The sequence below is a fragment of the Medicago truncatula genome, chromosome 1 (assembly GCF_003473485.1).
Source record: "Medicago truncatula cultivar Jemalong A17 chromosome 1, MtrunA17r5.0-ANR, whole genome shotgun sequence".
In the NCBI taxonomy this organism is placed as follows: Eukaryota; Viridiplantae; Streptophyta; class Magnoliopsida; order Fabales; family Fabaceae; genus Medicago; species Medicago truncatula.
This window is the reverse complement of record NC_053042.1, coordinates 31,641,636-31,661,582: the sequence shown is the minus strand read 5'-3', so window position 1 is coordinate 31,661,582 and position 19,947 is coordinate 31,641,636. Positions and strand designations below refer to the sequence as shown.

The following is a 19,947-nucleotide window of genomic DNA, read 5'->3' as shown; positions in this document are numbered from 1 at the left end:
AATTGATGTCACAATGGGGGTGCATATTTGACTTGGTGCTAAATAGGGGAAGAACCTCCCATTGTTGATGGTCTAATCATGGCTGACAATGTAATGTTTTAGACCATCTACAATAGAGCACTTCATTTTTGGTGCTTAAGTGGGTCATGCATGTACACATCATCTAATTTTTATTTATTTTTCAACGATATTACTTAATAAGCATCTAATCTCTCCAACCCAGCATCTCAGAAAATAGATCATATTAATAACTCAATGTCATTGTATTTCAACAAAGTTTATTGATTTGTGTACAATTTATTACATATGACCCAAAAAAATTAAAGAGAGAGAGGGTGCTTATATAGCCACCCTTCTCTATAAGCACCAAATATTTTCTCTCCACAATGAAGATGCTTATTAATTCTGGTGCTAAATAGGTGAAACACCCACCATTGTTGATGCTTTAATCTACCGAATAATTTCACATAATATTTACATCAAATATTAATCAAATATAAAAGTATCTTTTTTTTTTTTTACATTAAATATTAGTATCTCTATTGTTATTTGTGTTATATTTGTTTTTTTTTCCCATATCACACTTGAATCCTAGATCTCCAATTTCTTAACCTTTTGACAACTCAAAGTTACTCAACCCCTCAAACATAAAAATATTCTATTGGTGTCTTCCTTCTCTCGATTTCACTTGCAATTATTGAAAATACATTTTAAAAACAATTGAATGTCTCAATATATTACATGTTTATGGCTTTCTAAAGGTAGAACATTGTAACTCACCTCGAAAAGTTTAAGGACGATAAGAGTTAAAGAAAACATTAAAATAGCTGAAACACTGTTTTGTAATGAAATATTTTTGAATAAAACTGTTTTACTCTTATGCGACTTAATGGGATTGTTAAGTTACAATTGTGGTTGACTTGTGTAGTTGTGATTGATTTGTGTTGTGCCGCCCTGTATTGTGTTATTTTATTTTGTCTTGTGATCGTTCTAACACATACTCTTTAGCAGATCAAACACACCTAAGTGAAATAGCTCTAATTAAACATGCGGTCCATGATAGGAGCTAGCAATCTTCCGCCCTGTCAATTATAGCAGCAATCATCAACTGACTACAATTTCATCACTTAATTTTCATTATTGGAAGATGTTTTTTTCTCCTCATGTTGGGCTTGACAGCATCCTTCAGAGTCTTCACTTCGTTAGTCAGTAAAACAGTTAGAATGACGTTTAACCTTCTGTACTTCCCTTTGAATGTTGTGTTTTTCAACCTACATCAATCCAGACATCAAAATAAGTTATACCGAAGAATATACATTCCATATGCAATGGATATGGCAATTGAGACAGATCGCCAAAAGCACGAAAATTTTCATAACAACATCTAAAAATATATATATTAAAGCACACTTCAATAAGATATTAAAGCACACTTCAAGACAATGAAAAGTAAGTAGAGGGTAAGCAGAATATATACTATTCTTCCAGTAATTATAACTAAACAAACAAGAAGAATAATAAGCAGAATCTTAAATAAGAAGACCTGTTTAATTATTTTCCACCACCAGAGTGTAAGATGATATTTACCAAGGGTCTGTCTGGGAAGTTAGGGAGGGCTTTATAGGACTAAGTCTATATTTAAAAAATAAAAAAAAATCAAAAAACAACATGATAAAAAAATCAAAAAACAACATGATAAATGATCATTAAATACTTCAATCACACTTAATTGATTTTAAAAAACATTTTATAGTATTTATAATTTAAAAGAGAAAAGTAAGCCCTCCCCTCCAAATTCCTCCATCCAAACATACCCTGAATGTATAGTGCAGTTCATAAGCCGTTGAAGCTTAAGCATTTTGAAAAAAAAAAACAAAAAAGACAACTCACTGCATCAATTATCTTGGTTGTAATATCAGCAGCTTTAACATGAGCTAGTTTCAAGCAATGCATGATAACCCTTTGAAAGATTCCTTGCCTCCCAGGTTTTTGAATGGCGCAAACATCGCCATTTGCATTAAGTGTTACAGTCATACTTCCGGTCATTACAGCCTCTTCATGGTAGGTCGGATCCAAGACCTAAAGAGCATCATATAAAACCAAAGGACCATTACCTCATATTATGTACCAAAATCAAGAAAAATGTGCACGAGAGAGAGAGAGATCCGTACCACAAGATTTTCATTACTGAAAAATCCAAAGGTGACAGCAACCGGAAGATGATGTATAATCAAAGGGAGGGGTTCACGCACCTGTAATGCATATTATATTATAATTTATACATAACATTTGTGGAAGCTAAATAGAAAACAGGGACAAAAGGAGACACTTTTAAACTGAAGAAGCTAACCTCGGGAGGATGCACTACAACTTGTTGACCATCCTCTCCTCCTAACGAGCATTCAGATCTTCTAAATGTTGATAGAGAAGCCAATGCAGCAATATTTGCAGCATCAACAAGATTCCTATTCAGAAATTAAAACACAATAATTAGCCTTAGGCCCTGTTGGGATAAACAACCTAACTAAGCGCTTATACTATTTGTTTATCATATATGTGCTTTTGCATAAATTATTTCTATTTTCTACAACAAAAGATAAAATAAAGTCAAATTGTTTTCATATAAGCTATAATTTGTTTTCATAAGCTATACAGGAGAGCTTATGGATATAAGCTAAAGCCTCTTATGGACATTATAAGTTGTGTCCATAAGCTCTCTTGTTAGTCTAATAATGCTTATGTCAATAGATAAGCTCAAATAACTAATGGGTCAATCCAAATAGATTCTTCGATGTAGATAAGCAAATTAACAAGTTCGGTAAGAAACAAGATTCTCACCCTGCATTGTCAAGTATATGGATATCAATGCGAATGGCCCAGACAAGCTTGGCAGAAAGAACACAGAGTGATTCAGTGTCAATGGCTCTGCTTTCACGTAAACCGCGGTCTATAATGCGTCCTAACTCAACGGCAGATTCTCCAGGACGGCCAGGCTCAAAGGAAGGATCAGCCATGGGAGAGAACTCAGTGAAGATGGAAAGTGTACCTTCATTAGGCCTATCTTTGTAAGGTTGCACAAGTTCAGCACTCACAAAACTCATTACACGTGTCTCACCCAATTGGACCTCAGCGGAACCATTATCTTTCCCAAATTTAATGCTCAACTTGCGATACTCCAAAGAGCCACGACCATCCACTCGAAGCTCTGATAATAGGGAACTTTCGATGAATTTTTTTTCATTAACTGTCAACCGCCAACAATTAGCATATCTCTGCTCCATGCCTCCCTGCTCAACAAAAACAAAAGGGCTGATAACTAAGTAAGAATGCAATTAAAAAAAATGCTAGACATGGAGGAAGCAGATGGAGAGTGCAACTTTTATCACTAATATTAACATAATTAAAACAAGCCCATAAACAAAAAGTTTGTAAGTCAAGCACGCCTTCTCGTGTCTTGCACGAAGAAAGCTTTGTGCCATATAGCACTCCTCTTTCAAAAGTATATTGTGTGTGCTTTGATTGTATATTTCCCTTTCTTTCTTGACGATCATTTATAGAATGATTACTGAGTCTCTTAATACTATTAGCTTCTAAAGCCTTCTATTCACAATGGATAACTGAAGTCCACAAAAGAATAAAGCTTAAACAAATAAAGTCATTCATGTATCTTTGTTCTCTAAAGCCTTCTAAACTGAACAAACATTCTATAGACTTGTCAATGGACAACTGAAGCCCACAAAGAATAAAGCTTGAACATGTCTTAACCTACTGATTCAATTCATAATCAAAAGTCCGGCTGGTGTCCGAGGTATCGGACACCGACACCAACACATGTGGCATATGGTTATATTCAATCACTTTCATTTTCTTAAAAGTAATATTGGTTTCATACATGTCAGTGTTGGTGCTCAGTGTCCAGTGTATTTGCTTCATAATCCAAAAGAAATGGGTAATAGGAATTTTAGTCTCTGAATGTGTAATGCTGAATGTGTAATGAGTAACAACAATATCGAATTCCAAAATAGACATTAAAATAGTCCCCAAATGCTGACATAGTGACATTAACCCTTTTCAAATAGGAATGACAGTAAATATTTATAAGGACTAATATCAGAATGCATTTAAAGTTTGTGATTAATAAGAAAACATAATAATACACAATTGATTGTTATGATTGTTGTGATTAATAAGAATCAGAATAATGGCGAAAGAAATGAACTACCTGAAGAGAGGAAGGGAAGAGAGGAAGGAAGTGAACCCGTAGCGACCAAAAGCGTTGATTGTGCTCAGCTACGTGCGTCTGCACTGCTACTATCCAATGGACGGTTTGACGCTGATTCTGGCAGTCGAGTTCAGTGCCGCGACTTCAAGTCCAAAGCAAAAGTGGCAGCGGCTGAATATTTGTTTTTCATGGAGCTGTTTAATACTTTTATCATTTTAAAAAAATAATTATTCTTGAATTATTTATCATTTTTTTTTTGTCAAGTAGCATAGTAATTGAAGTTCACACATTTTAAAAGTAGAAAAATGAGAAGTTCGTGGCCCTTTACATATAATATGTATTATCCTAGAGCTAAGTCTACAGAAAAATATAATTATTTATCAATTTTATCATTGCATGTCAATCATTTAAAACTATGCTAAGTATAATAGAGAAAAGTGTTTTAGTAATATGATATATACTTTATCATTAAAATTAACATTATTGATTATTTACCTATAAAACTTAAATGAGACAGATGATATGAGACGAATAATTATCATTTAACATTGAGATGACATGTCTTAAAAATGCTTATAATATTAAACATGATACTAATACACATATTTTCTCCTTCATGTTTTCAAATTCAAACATAATTTTATTGGAAATGTTTCATTAGCAACATTATAAATCAAGTAATCAAACAATTTCGTTTCAAACTAAAAAAAAAAAAAAATTTATGAATTCTAGTTGTGAATTTAACTCATCAACTTAATATTAAATTTTCATATAAATTTTTTTTAACTGATTTTCACCAAAAAAATAAGAGTAACTATAAAGATATTTTATGACTTAAAAAAGAACTATTTTATTGTAAAAAACTTAAAGATAAATTCAATACAAACATTTAACTTAAGGGGCTGTTTGGTTTCAAGGAAGGTGAATGGATTGATAGGAGGAAGGATTGAAAGTTTATTGAAATGTTTCTTTCCACCTTTGGTTGCAATGTCAGAGAGGAAAGAAAGAAGAATCTTTGTGGGTTCCATGTCCAAAACCATTCTCTTCTAATATGTGCAGAAAGTATGCAGAAAAGAAAGTATATGAAGTGCACATTCATTTCCTTAAATTTACATAAAAACCCTTACTTTCAAGACTATTTTTTAACACATGGACATACGTGTTATCAATTTATTTGCTTCTCACGTAACATGGCTTTAGGCTAACAATATTCAACATTACACAATTAATATTTTTTATATTATATCCCACCACTTTTGTGTGTATAATTATTGTGTTATTTGTTATATATAATATATATCATTTTAATTTTAATATAAGGGCATTTATGTCAAATAATAAAATTAGGACTTTCTTTTCTCTTACTTTCTTTTCACTTTCATTCTAATCAAACACCTAAAAAATCAGCTCACTTTTTTTTTACTTTCCATTCACTTTCATTCCTTCAACAATCATTCCTTTTAATTTCTTTCCCTTCACATTCCTTTCTCATCCAAACAAAGCATAAATGACCACGAGCTATTTAACCTTTTGATTACCAAGAAGTGTAAATGATTTTATTTTATTTTTGAGGTAGGAAGTGCAAGAGAAGTACAGTAATTATTATTATTAATCAACGAGGATAAAAAAAATTAATTAATCAAGATAAAAAAAAAAAAAAAAAAAAAAAAAAAAACAGATTCAGTGTCACTACTCCTATTCATTCATCCTTGTTCTGGGTTCCTTTTCAGCTGAGCTGAAAGGAAAGGAAAAGAAGCAGTGGCAGCAGTAGTTGTGTAAATGGGCACCTCAACTCTATGGCTATGTTATTTCCCAAACTGCTTCACACATCATCTCTGTGGCAACACCAACAACAAGTGCATATTCTCTCCAAAGCAACACCAAACAACTATTTCTCTCCCTCTCACTTATTTCCATCTTTTCGCTTCTAAAACCAACACCACCACCACTACCACACGGTAACACCTTCTCCCATCTTTCTTCCTTTTCTTTTTATACTGTAATGCCAATAATTAACTATAAATGAAGTTTACTGATTTTTAATTAATTCCTAATTTGGATTAATTTCATTTTCAGGAGAAGCCGAAGGCTGAAAACCGATGATGAGATCCGCTCCGACATTCGTCAATTCCTCGACGAAGTTGGCCTTCCTGACGGCCACATTCCCTCTACCAAGGAACTTTTAAGCCACGGAAGGTCCTTTCAATTATTGTTTTCAATTCTCAACTATTATTACATGAGAAAATGAAAAATCTGAAACCGGAGGTTAAAATTGTGTCTCGCGGTGACTAAAGTAGACTTATGCAATCCATTATCCTTTTATATAACTGAATTAGTTTCAATTTGTTACAGATTTTAAGTGTTAGAATATTTTGGAACATGCCAAGCTTTTAATGAAGATGGGAAACAGAACTCAAACTATTCAAGCTATGCAATTAAGACAAATGCTAAATATGATTTTAGTCCCTCTAATTATATCCAACATTGTTTCATTTTTGTACCTACTTTTCGGTGCCGACAGATTGCAAAATTGCATGCTTTCAGTCACTCTTTAGGCTTTCTTCTTTTAATAAAATCTGGTATGCTGCAAATGATTGGTAGAGTTTGAGGAGTCAATGTAGTTCAAATGACTTTCTCTATAGCGATGGATACCGTTTTTGCTTCAAGAAAAGATCACTCTTTAAGGAATAATAGCATGTACAAATGTAATTTGTAGAGACGACTAAAAAAGGGTACAGGAACTAATAACAAAAATATTGTACATTTTGTAGAAGCAATATTACTTTTTCCTTTTCATTTCCACAATATTAAACAAGTATGAATGTTAAATTTCATTTTTCCTTTTAGAGAAATTTTGACCTGAAAACTTCATTGATATTGTGTTTTTACAAATGACCTCTAGTAGGGGGATTATGTGTGTTTTAGATTACATTTTAATTGTATTATCTATTTAACCCTTGTTTGTTTATAGGAATGACCTTGCAAACATTGTCAGACGGAGAGGTCATAAAAAGATCCAGGACCTTCTCACAAGTTTATGTGGCAACGTTAATTCTTTAGAAACGGGAAAAGGTTTAGATGAAAGATCGGATGCTGCAAATGATATTGAGGTTCTATTAACAGGTCAAACAATTTCTTCTTTCTTATTGCACTATTATTCTGCATTACTCACAATCATGACTGATGACCAACTTTAATACAATTTAAAGGTCAGAATGAGAAGGTTGACGGCTCAGATGATGGTACCACGGTATCAACTGAATTTCTTCAGGGGGACAGTTCTGGTAGTATGTATGCTGACTCAACTCCGAGTTTAGATGAATGCACTTCCGCCCCTGTAGAATCCTCGGATATTTCTTTCGTGGAGGATGGCCTAGGTGAACTCAAATATCACTCTGAAGAAGTCAACAACGTGGCAGAGGCGTATTTCCACCCAACTGAAGTGACCACTGTGGATAATGATTTGGGTAGTTCAAGTGAAGGTCTTTATCCGAACTTTGATAGCCAAAGTTCTATGCCAACAGAAATTTCTGGTGAATCATCATTTGAGACAACACAGTATGGAAATTCAGAATGCGATGATGCTTTATTGGGAAAAATGGTTGGAGATATAACTTTTCCATTGACAGTTCCTTCCACGGAAAACCATTCCATCACTTCGTATAGTGATCCTGATGTTGACAATAGAGAGAAAGAGTTCAATTGTTTGGAACCATCAGTTGATTTGTCCGTAGAGCAAAAGGACTGGGGTGCGTTAGAAAGTTTAGATGACTACAATAACAATATTACTGATGATGTTCCCACAACCTCTGGCTCTGAATTTTCTGAGAACAAAATTGATTCGATTAGTAGTTCTGCAAACGTCAGTGATATAAATCTCGACACTTCATTCAACTTATCTATGGAGGAAAAGGTCGCAAATTTTATTCAGAATGGAGATCTAGATCCAGTTGAAGGTAAATCTAATATGTAGTTCCATATCATTGTGATGAATTCCTACAACCATGCCTTTGACAGTTGAAGCTTGTGATTTGAGTTTCAGCATATTAAGTAAAAAAAAAATGTAGAAAAAGAAGCCGTGTTCTGTTTTTCTTTATTACCTGTCAGTCCCATATTTGTTTGATATTGTGATTGCGGAATTCTCTATCTGTAAATTTTATAAAGCTATGCAAGTGACTAAAGAAATAGATAACTGTCTACCTTGCTTTAACTCAAATTTTCACTTTAATGCCTGGTTAGCTTGTCTAGTTTCCGAACATTTTAAAAGAATCATTGGCAACAAATTCTTGGGCTTTAGTCAAAGTCATTGTAATGGATCGATTTAGTATACTTCCTCCGGTCTCAATTATAAGCAACTTTTCACTTTTTAGGTTCATTGAATAAATGATGCATGTTGTATATATCATAGACCGCATACATCATTTATTCAATGAACCTAAAAAGTGAAAAGTTGCCTATAATTGAGACCGGAGTGAATACATTTTATGGACATTTTCCATCTGTCACTTTAGGATAATGCATACATAAGTCTAGTTGTTTGATTCTTAGAACATGTCTCTCACATTGCAAAAGGAGATGATTCTTAGGAAAATAAAGTGTATGTTAATTCAGAACCTATTGTTGATATGCCACTAGGTGCCCATCCACCTAAAGAGAACAATGCCATGGCACATAATGGGAACTCATTGACATCCAATCAAGTTGTTCCATCTGGAAAGTTGGATCAGCCTCTTTGGTAAGTGTTCTGTATTATATTGGTCTGTCAACTACTGTGGTTAGAAGTTTTATTATGTTTGAATCTGGACTGAGATCCCCTTTTTTACCTGGATTTGAAGTATATATAGGGATGATCACATGCTACATGAGGATCCAATGACTCATTTTGACAAGGATTTGGATGCTGAGGTCATTATAAATTCTATCTTTACTGATAGCTTCTTGAGATTTAAATTGCTTGCTTTTTTACTTGCCTCATTATGCAGGGCTCAAATGTACAAAATCAAAGTGAGATAAATCATCTCAAGTTCATGCTGGTAGTAACTATGAAGTTTCAATTGTGATTTAGATATTACGTATTGTTGGCTAACAAAATTACACTTTTGGCCCCTAAAGTTATTTTTAGGTTTCACTTTGATCCCTTAACTTTTTTGCATTTCATTTTGCTCCCTTAAGTAACAAACATTAGACACTTTGGCTCCCTATATTTTTTTTTCCATTTTAACACTTTAGTCCATTAAATTGCTAACTTTAGACACTTTGGTCCCTTAAGTTACAAAAGTTAGACACTGAAAGGGAAAACTAAAGTGTCTAACATTTGTAACTTAAGGGACTGAAATGTCTTATGTTTGTAACTTAATAGATCCAAAATATGGAACATAAAAACTTGGGATCAAAATGGAACGTAAAAATTTAAGGCACCAAAATGTCTAACGTTTGTAAATTAAGGGACCAAAATGTTTTTTTTTTTTTAAAGGACCTAAGTGAAACTTAAAATAACTTGAAAGATCAAAAGTATAATTTAACCTTTTTGTTTAGAATAGTTATAGTTATGAATATCACTTGTAATCATTCTGTCTTCTTTTTTTCCCCTCTTCCTTTTGTAAATGCTATTTGGTGCATAGTACCAGAAGGAGTTGGAACTGTCTCGGCTGAAGGAACAGATTGAGAAGGAAAAGGTAGACGGTCACTTACTGATAAAATCGCTCGGATGATTTTCAATCTCTTTTTCTTCTAGAACAACTTTTTGAGATTCCTGCTGTTAAATTTTACTCTGTTTTTAATGGAGGGGAAAAAGGTGCCAAAACATATTTTATGATACAGAATCCTATTTGCTTGATGTATATATATGACGATGCTCTCCTTCATGAGAGAACTTTGTAAATGGTCTCTACCTTCAATTATGACTAATAACAGCATTTGAGCCTCCTCAAATTTATGTCATACCTGCATGCATTGTTTATGATTCTAACGTGAAATCCCTGCAAAATCACATGAAATTGACGTGAAATCTTGCAATTCGATATGATATTAAAGATCCTGGCTTTGAGTTGTTTATGCTTAAGCTTTATGATTAGGTTGTTTTACGTTTAAGATTTGAGACTTTAAGTCGTCTATGTTTAAGATTTGAGACTTAATTTGAGTCTTTTATGTTTAGGATTTGAGAATTGGTTGTTTAAGATTTGAAACTTTGAGTAGTTTATATATAATATATATTTAGTTTTATTTTTGTTTTGGTAGGATCCTTCGATCTTGGTTGCGATTTTATGTTTTACGATCTTGCTATCCCATTTCAATCCTACAGAATTAATTGAGTAGAATCCTTGATCTTGGTTGCGATCTTATATTTTACGATCTTACTATCTGCTTTCGATCTGATGCAAGATCCCCTTTCGATCTTATAATTTAAGTCCAGAAATCAGATGGGTAATCGTTTGGTCTTCTAAAGGATCTTTGACTGAGAACTTTGTACACTTTAATTTTAAGAAATTGAATATGATTGCTTAAAGTTTGTAAGAGGTTTGATTTCTGGACTTAACGTTGGGATACTTAATACCACCGCGTTGTACTTTTTTTGTTTTTCTACAGTTTCAGAAGTTAAGTGTACCTGCCAAGCCAAATATGTGTCCAAAATCTGATAGCATCATGCATATTTTGTTTTTTTGCATGCTGTGTTAACAAGATCTTAGATTGCTAAAAGAAGCTGAGTTATTCGTGAATCGTATGAGTGCATGAATGTTAAAAAATATTTCTTCCCAATCTATTGCTCATAGGAAGAAAAACATTTTTATTAATTAAAGATATCATGCTAAGCCCTTCCCCCATCCTTCTGTGTAATGTATGACAGTTAATCCATACAATTTTCTTAGCCACATGTTTTTGCTTTCAGCATGCTTTGTCTGTCTTGCAAACCAAGGCGGAGGAAGAAATCAGCAAAGCCAGAAAACTAATATCTGAAAAAGATGCAGAGTTGCATGAGGCTGAAGAAAGTCTTTCAGGACTCAAGGAGGTAATGCATTTGTGTTTCTATGGACTTTTAGTCCACTAATGTGTTCGGAGGATCTTGCATTTTCTTGTCCTAATGGTTAGCATTTGTCAATTTTTTAAGCAGTTTTGGATAGGAATGTTGGTTATGAAATTAAAGAGTGAAATTCAGAAATATCCACATACAGTCCCTAAACTCATGATTGTAAAACAAGTCTTGATGAGCTTATCATAAGACCACCAGAATCCTGCCTTATGGGGCTGTGTCATTAGCTCAGCAAAAAGTCAAAGCCAGTTTTGTCAGAGAAAGAATTATTTCAAGCAGCATTTTTCTTTCTTTCCGTATAAGAGGCAGCGACAGCGCTCCTTTAAATTTTGGCACTCCCTCTAAACTTCATTGTGATAGAAGTATGCATTTTCATATTAATGGGTTATTGGTTCTAATCTAATGATCCTATATATGCTGTATTTGGCAATCAATTAGTGAGATTATACCTTCCTATCCAAAAAAATAGTGATTAAAATCTGTAGAGCTACTGATAGCATTGTGTTCCTTGTATTTCCAGGTTCTTGTTGAATTCTGCGGCGACGGTGATGTTGTTGAAGTGGCTGGTAGCTTCAATGGCTGGCATCACCCAATAAAGATGGATCCTCAACCATTAACTAGTGTTATAGACCATGATGGATCAAGGTTCTAAGCAATTTAATGACATAAGATACTTGTCTTTGTTTTAAGGCTTCAAATCAAATTGAAATTTCAGCTAGTAACTATTGGCTGATTAAATATTTCCCATCATTCTGTTCTTGTTAATTATGTTACGCTCGTTTAAAAGGAAAATTAAAGTGATTTTTTTTTGGTTTATAGTAAAGACTGAAAGTATCATTTCAATGATTTGTTATCGGAATAAGCCTATGTCATATGTGATAGAGAGAAAACACATCTTAAAAGAACAACATATAAGATTCGTAAGAATTGACCTGGCTTAGTAATAATACTGATATTTGCTGTTCATTATTATAATACCCAGGAAATCAAGATTTTGGTCTGCGGTGCTGTGGCTTTATCCTGGTGTATATGAGGTGTGTGCATCTTCCACTAATGTTTAATTGAATTTACTTCAGGATACAGTTGCAATTCGTTTAGGAAGAATGTTTCTAGATAAACATGAATAAAGCATTGACTATTTAAAACATATAAATACTTAAAGATTTAATAACAACCTGTGGTTTGTTGTAGATAAAATTTGTTGTTGATGGCGACTGGAGAACAGATCCACAAAGGGAGTCAGTAGCTAGAGGTCATATATGTAACAACATTTTAAGAGTAGATAGATGATGCATTCTGGTTCACAGGTCATAACTGCTAGATGTACATAACAAGGTATGATGATGGTTTCCATCTTGCCTCATAACCATGTTTGGAATCAATGAGTTTGACGCAATCACTATGGAACTGTGATTTTGTTGAAGCTCCAAAGTGTAGCTTTTAGCAAAACCAGTGGCACACCGTGATTCTGCCAAATTCACTACCTATCCAAACCTGCACTAAATGTTCCCAGGTATATTCTGGAAGTAACAGAATCATACTAATGATCTTGAGGTCTTAATTGATAGAAATGCTTTTAAATCAGTTAGTGATTACCGACACTTTTAGTTAATGTCAGCACAATCTCAATAAATTTTTAATCTTAATAATATTGAATTTGTTTTTGAAATTTGGGGATTGACCTAATATTATTGTGAACTGTTGTAGGATACATAGGAATTGAAGATAATGGTTTGCTGTGAACTTCTAAATTGTCAATTTTGACAGCAAAATGGAAAAGAGGGGACACAAGCACTCATGAAAGAACCGCATTTAGATTGAGTGTCTTCTAATACCATCTAGTATGTACATTTAAATTTGAGATTAGTGTTTGATGTTTTTTTTTTTTGACAAAATTAGTGTTTGATGTTTTGACATCTTCCACTTATGTGAAAGGATTAGTTTATGATTAGGAGAAAATAAACGATCAGGCGTGGGCTGATAGTGAGGGATTTAGATAGTTTTAGAAAGAGGCCACATGTTTTAACTTTTATCGTCCACGCTACCATCACGGTCTATTAGGAGAAAACGGTTGCTTCATTGGTATTCCTCATCTCTTGTCAGTCATTTTTTGTGGGTTCATTTTCAAAGTGGCTCACAAGAACCTTGATACAAATTCATTTTGCGTAAATTTAAGATGCAATGTAGTATGATGGATAGCAGAGTGACTTTGTTTTCACGTTAAAAATACATAGTTAAACGAGTAAAAACGCTACGATCACTTACACATGCAAAACATGACCAGTAAGTAAAGGCTTGATTCAGTGAAAGCAAACTCACTAAATCAAACACATGAACCATATTAGTTGCACTGACTTGAAACTTAACAATATTGAGAAGTACGTGTACAAATTTAATTCACCACCTTAACTCCTTACATTATATCCTTTCGGAGAACCAACACCCTAATCTTCTCTACAAAGTCCTATACTTTTAACTTTATGGAATTTTTTTTTTTTGGTAGTGTAACTTTATGGAAGTTGAACAAGACCGAGAGGCTTTTGGTTTTACCTTTTTAACAATTTAGCATATCATTTAACAAATCTAATTATTGAATTAATTCAGGTTATGAGTACAATTGTATACTACATTTTTAGAATGATGCATTCATATTTTATGGTTCATCAATGTGGTTTCTTTTCTCGGTAGATCTTCAATGAGAGTGTGTGGAACCTTTTTATTTCTCTAGAGATTGATCCATTGATGAACTTGAACCAACTTCATTGAATGACCAATCAACCATGACTAAAAAGAAAAAAAATGTTTTGCAATTTGAAAATGAAGTTGTTAGAGAAGTGACAAGATTATTAATTAGAGAAGAGAATGAGGCATTTAACATCAAATTTTTTTAACGTTCAGGGACTAATTTGTTATTTTTCATGATACGAATTTGACTGTTTGTTCAATTTTATTCTCACATACTCATCTCCGCATCATATACTTTTTTCTTGAAAATATGTACACATACTCTAGTCTAAAATTTACTTAGGGAATACACATTTTTTTCCCTAACATACATTCTTCACACATTAATTTCCGACCTGATAAGTTTGTCTTCGGGAATGCATGAGAAAAAAATGGGTTTTGGGGTATTTTGAATGTGTATGTAAGATGTTAATCTCAAGACTTCCAACTTGTTTGAGTCACGAGTAATTCTGTTTTTTGAGATTTGAAGTGCACAAAAAATTATTATTCTAAACACAACTTCAATGTAAATACTTTCCGCGCACCTTAAAGTCTCGCATTGTTTAAAAATTGAGGTTAAGAGAAGTTTATAACCACACTTTTCAATCCAATAAAATGTCTTTTATAAAGGGCAAAATTGTGAAGGGCTTATATCCAAAATGGACAGGACCCTAAAATGCGATATAAAGTACTTGAGGGTGGAATGGAACATAAACAAGCACAAATTTGGACGGAATATTTATAGACTTAGCTATGTTTGACAAAACAAAAATTCCATCTTATAGTTTATAAACTCGTATGATTAAAAAAAAATCTTTGGTAACTATTTTTACATGATCTTGTAACTTATTTTTATAAGCTTATAACAATTTGTAATAAATTAATTCAAGTAGGTTATATCTTATCACTTTTATAACAATTTTTCCTTAGCAATTTTAATTGAAAAAATTAATGTTAATTAAAAACATATTTTTTTTATGTCATTTCATATAAATTACTTCAACCATTAATTTTATTTTTACTAACCACTATAATAAGCTATAAAAAATCATCTGTTAAAAAAAAAATAGCAAGCAAGAAAAGGAAAGAGGAGAGGAGCGTGTTGAAACCACGTGGAAAAGTGAAGGTGGCATCATAAAATAGTCGTCGTGTCTCTTTCCTCGCCCTTCCACTCTCATCTTGATCTTACTACTTGTTACTACTACAAAACTTTTCAATTTCCATCACAAGTCACAAATACAACAACAGAGCTTCTGGTACCTTCCTTCATTCTACTATTTTGTATTGTTGTTGTTGTTCTTGTCCATTCATTTTATTCTACGAAATGGCAATGCTAACTGCTACTACTTCCATTGTCACAAATCTCCGTCCTCTATCACCAATTTCATTTAATAATTCGCGCCAAATTTCTTCTCTCGGAACAAGTACAACTCGCCTCCACCTCAAATGTCACGCCACAAAGGAAGACTCACCTCAATCCATAGAATCCACGAGACCAAAAAGTGAAACAATCTTACACTCTTTCTCTCCATTGCCATTACTTTACGCCGCTGCTCTCTTACCCGGAGGTACATGATAATACATTTTACAATTCAATCCTGAATTCTAATTCATTTCAAAACTCAATTAAACTAAACTAAACTAAACTAAACAGACGGAGCTGTGAGATCTGCGTTTGCGCCTTTCGTTGAGATAGTCAAGTCACTGAATCTGCCTGACTGGCTCGTACATTGGGGTCACCCTGCCAACATGGTTAGTTAAATAAATAAATACTAACTGATTTCAGTTATAGAAAGAGCGTTGGTTAGTTAAGTTAGTTAATTAACGTTTTCTGTCACATGAATTGCTCTTGCAGGCAGTGGTGCTGTTTGCTATGGGTGGTTACGGTACCTATCTGGGTTTTCGCATTCGATTTTCCGATGATGTGGTACGCTATCTACTTTGATTATTAGTCAAGCTACAAGTTTTAATCCTTTCTTATATAACTTTTTGTGTTTTAATATTGAAATTTGTAAAATCAAGCCACAAAAGATTTCGTGCATGTTTGGTACCACCGTTGATAAGTCGGAATCACAGTTAGCCACCGTGATTTTACAAATTCTGGCAAACCCGCCATGATACAACATAAAAAAAGTAAATAACTTGATTTGTTTTGTGACTGAAAATGAAGTGCTAGTTGAAATATTGTCAATTTCTCTTTTAGTACTCTTTTGGGTTTTTCCTAATTGTTTCTTTTAAACAAAAAACGAATCTAATAAGAAACCGCTTTTAATTAGATTGAATTTAAATATAGAATCAAACTTATATGGTAAAATTAATTAAATTTGATGGATTGTTTTTGTCGTCATAAAAATTAATTCAATCTAATCTGTGAACCTGGGTAATATTTCATAACTTGTTAAATATTTGTAGGAGGAAAAGGCCAAGGCCAAGGACTTGCATCCTAAGCTGTTAGCTGGTATGTTTTTCTTCTTTGCTCTTGGAGCTACCGGTGGAGTAACATCTCTACTCACAACAGATAAACCCATTTTTGACAGGTATTTACATTCAGCAGCTTCTCTTTGACCCCGAAGATTATTACTTGTTAATTTACTTCTAAATTTCCTAATAAATGATTTTTTTATTCATTTTCAAGCAAAAAGCGATACTCTTATATCATCTTGTTTGCATGCAGTCCTCACGCTGTTACAGGCGTTATTGGCCTTGCTTTGTTGACAATACAGACTATATTACCTTCACTGTTTGAGGTAATGGTTATTTCCATTGAGCTAACTTGTTTTTATTTTTTTTTCCTATTTTTTAATCCATGGAATTTTGAATCAGTGTTACCTGATCATAGATAGATACTCATTTATCATGCATTCTTCACATCCACATTCACATAATGTTATCAACTCTAAAATCTGTTTATTGAATCAAAATCAAAATGTCTTGCAAACTTTGTAGCACCGACACTTTATATAGAAAGTGTGTCCAATATTCGACATTTTGGTTTCTAGCACACTGACACGACACCAACAAATGGGGTTATATATTCAATCACTTTCATTTTCTTAAATTATAAATGGCGTCTTCATGTCGGTGTAACTGTCGTCTCCATGTCTGTGTCAGTACTCAAAGCTTAAGAGTCTTGTGCAAATAGCTGCGGAGTCACAATCTAGTTGTTAATAACATTGTCAAGAAGCTAGTACACCAAAGTAACTTGTGCATCAGCTGAAAATGAGTTCAAAGCTTTACATTGTTGATTTGTTTGCTATCCACCCTTTCCTTGTCATTGAATTTGTTACCACTTGTCACCCCCTCACTTTCAGTTACCTGAATGATATGCAGGGAAATCCTGGATTAAGGAATGTTCATGGCATCTTGGGTAGCAGTATCATGACACTTTTTCTTGTCCATGCTGCCCTTGGACTTCAATTGGGCCTTAGTTCCTAATTACAGCTTCAATTGACGAGGTTATTTATTTTAGTTATGGTGTATATTCTTTCCCGCACTGGTTCTTAAAACTTCATTTCAGAGTTTTGATTATGAGGATGTTATGTAATTTTCCATCATTTTGTTTAAATAATTCAGATTGGTTGCTGATTCACACTATTTAGAGGGGGTAAAATGGCTATAATTTTACTACAGCTTTTTCACATAGAAACAGGAGTGAGAACCTCAGATTCTAGTACAGTTAATTTACAATTGCTGGTTGACTTGGTGCTTGTTTGGACGTGTCTTCTGCATGTCATTCTATCATCGATATGAAAATTCCCCGTAATTTGTCAAAGGACTATTTGTAGCGTTGATACCGCGTAATCAAAGACAAAATTAGATTTCAATTACAGTTTTTGAACCGTGAACGCAACTATATATACAGAGTTATCTTTACAAGTTATTAAATGGCAAAAACGGCAGGTCGTTTTATTTATATTTGATAACAGAGATCAAGTATTATAACTTTAATCATATAGTGTGGCAATTGCTACCGTACAATGCAGATATGTCACAGTTGATAGAAAGTGTTCCACTCGGATTAGTGTTTACCTGTTTGAACACTTTGTTCGCTATCATTTGATAGGAAACTCAGGTAATGGTAGAAAGATTTTCAAACTTCATTTTTTTGAGGGAAGATAAGTTATGCTGCTGTTAAGTAATAATTTTGTCCAATGTTAAATAATAATAATGGAGCTAACATCTCAAACTTGGCAAGACCGTGTTATGATCAATGTGAGCTGGGAAGGGAAAATTTGTTTGTTGTCTTCTTATGAGCATTGTCGTCAATCGCAATTAAAAGATGAGAAGGGCTATATGGCGTGACTCAATCGCAAAATATAACAAATGACGACAATGTAACATAAGCTTAACTTAAAAGAGTAATGGTTCAAACAAAATGTCACATAAATGATCAATTTAAGAATTAAATTAAATTTAAAGGACCAATCTAAAATACAGTTAATTTAAAGGATCGCATACTTAATTTTATCTTCTTTTTTTTTGTGGTATATCTTCTTCTTTTTACTTAGATTGGAGAGTGACAAAGGATGATTTATTTACGCAATTTTGATTAATTTTGTCCGATTGAATCAAATACATCAATTTTTTAAAACCAAATTTAGCTTATATTTAAGACTGGAGTAGTAATCCATAAACTATTTAGATTCCATCAAAGTAGTCGTCAAACTAGTCATAATCTTAGTCCCTCATTTCTTTTGAAAACAGGATGTGGGCAATATCTCATGAACCAAATTGGAGATAAAGTGATAATTTAGAACCAAATTGCTGAGTTGTTAAAAACTACTAGTATTTATTTTATTTGGGTAGATGATGATAAAAATCTTCATATGCACATGATTTTTTGGGAGTCTATGTGTCTTTCTAAGATTAATGGTGGTTTGGGGATTCGTTCTGCTTGATTGATGAATGAGGCATCACTGATGAAAATTGGTTGGAATCTTGGTGCAAAATATTATTCATTTTATGTGCAGGTGCTACGAACAAGGTATAAATTTGGACATAGACCATGTGCTGAATTATGGGATACGTACCATTCTTTTTCATCCAACCTGGATAATTGTTTGATACAATGTGCTGAATTATGGAATATGTACCATGCTTTTTCTCTAGTCAAGTAGCGTGATAATTGTTTGATACCATGTGCTGAATAAAGAGTAACTTCCTCTGCCACTAGGATGGTTGAAGATGGTGTTTGTTGTTCAAATGCTTTTCATCACTCTCTCCGTCACTAAATAATAAACGTTAAGGTTTTGTGTACAATTTTTAAAAAAATATTAAATGTGTTGATTTTAATGGTAAAATTATTTTTATTTATTAAAGTACCAATATTAATTGTAGTTAGTAGAATAGTTAAATTGGATAAAATTCAATAAATAAAAGTATAATAGTGGAAAAAATAATAAATGATGCATTTGTATTGTAAAGTGGCAATTATTTTAAAAAAAATGCTATAAAGACAATTATTTTGAGACGGATGAAGTATCTCTTATCTCAGATTTAATGTGTTATGTGCTTTGTTCTATGAGATTTTTTGACAATATGTTTATCGAGAATGTTTTATGTTGTTCTAAATTTTTTTCTCTTTAATCCAAGGTGATTTGTATTACTCCCTCCGTTTTAAAATGAGTGTCGTTGTAGATGTTTACGCACATATTAAAAAATGCAATAATTAAAAGAAAGAGAATGATTATTTTATCAAATTATCCTTATTAACTATTGATTAGTTTTAAAAGTAATACTTTGGAAGTTGTAGATGTTTACACACATATTAAAAAATGCAATGATTAAAAGAAAGTGAATGATTATTTTATCAAATTATCCTTATTAACTATTGATTAGTTTTAAAAGTAATACTTTGGAAGTAGTGTGCTGAGTATTAATTGGAGGGTACAATTGAAAAGAAAAAGTTATTATTATATTGAAAACTGAAAGTGACATTCATTTTTAAATAAATTTTTTGGCTAAAGCGACACTC

The 19,947-nt window shown here is 32.9% G+C and overlaps 3 protein-coding genes across 8 annotated transcripts; 2 read left to right on the top strand and 1 right to left on the bottom strand.

Annotated features, from left to right (window-relative positions):
* Positions 1-724: 724 nt before the first annotated feature.
* LOC25483959 (exosome complex component RRP45B) lies at positions 725-4,397 on the bottom strand. Its single transcript, XM_013612684.3, has 6 exons — positions 4,223-4,397; positions 2,839-3,287; positions 2,351-2,465; positions 2,172-2,252; positions 1,891-2,079; positions 725-1,271 (listed from the first exon to the last, which is right to left on the bottom strand). The coding sequence occupies exons 2-6, from the start codon at positions 3,279-3,281 to the stop codon at positions 1,203-1,205; spliced, it is 897 nt and encodes a 298-aa protein (XP_013468138.1). The 5' UTR covers positions 3,282-3,287; positions 4,223-4,397; the 3' UTR covers positions 725-1,202.
* A 1,506-nt stretch (positions 4,398-5,903) lies between these two features.
* LOC25483958 (protein PTST homolog 3, chloroplastic) lies at positions 5,904-13,424 on the top strand. 6 transcript variants are annotated; one of them, XM_039827497.1, is made up of 13 exons: positions 5,904-6,180; positions 6,299-6,418; positions 7,194-7,345; positions 7,432-8,178; positions 8,858-8,957; positions 9,067-9,127; positions 9,205-9,255; positions 9,850-9,897; positions 11,109-11,228; positions 11,770-11,894; positions 12,232-12,283; positions 12,441-12,584; positions 12,957-13,424. In XM_039827497.1, the coding sequence occupies exons 1-12, from the start codon at positions 6,002-6,004 to the stop codon at positions 12,537-12,539; spliced, it is 1,854 nt and encodes a 617-aa protein (XP_039683431.1). In that variant the 5' UTR covers positions 5,904-6,001; the 3' UTR covers positions 12,540-12,584; positions 12,957-13,424. The 6 variants fall into 6 exon arrangements, with proteins under 6 accessions (XP_039683431.1, XP_039683430.1, XP_024634044.1 ...); XM_039827496.1 differs by having other exon boundaries at positions 5,905-6,180; positions 9,844-9,897; XM_024778276.2 differs by having other exon boundaries at positions 5,905-6,180; positions 9,058-9,127.
* Positions 13,425-15,118: 1,694 nt separating this feature from the next.
* LOC25483957 (uncharacterized) lies at positions 15,119-17,886 on the top strand. The gene is made up of 7 exons (XM_024783403.2): positions 15,119-15,541; positions 15,628-15,725; positions 15,829-15,900; positions 16,386-16,510; positions 16,648-16,720; positions 17,304-17,428; positions 17,547-17,886. The coding sequence occupies exons 1-6, from the start codon at positions 15,298-15,300 to the stop codon at positions 17,406-17,408; spliced, it is 717 nt and encodes a 238-aa protein (XP_024639171.1). The 5' UTR covers positions 15,119-15,297; the 3' UTR covers positions 17,409-17,428; positions 17,547-17,886.
* The last annotated feature ends 2,061 nt before the right edge of the window (positions 17,887-19,947 follow it).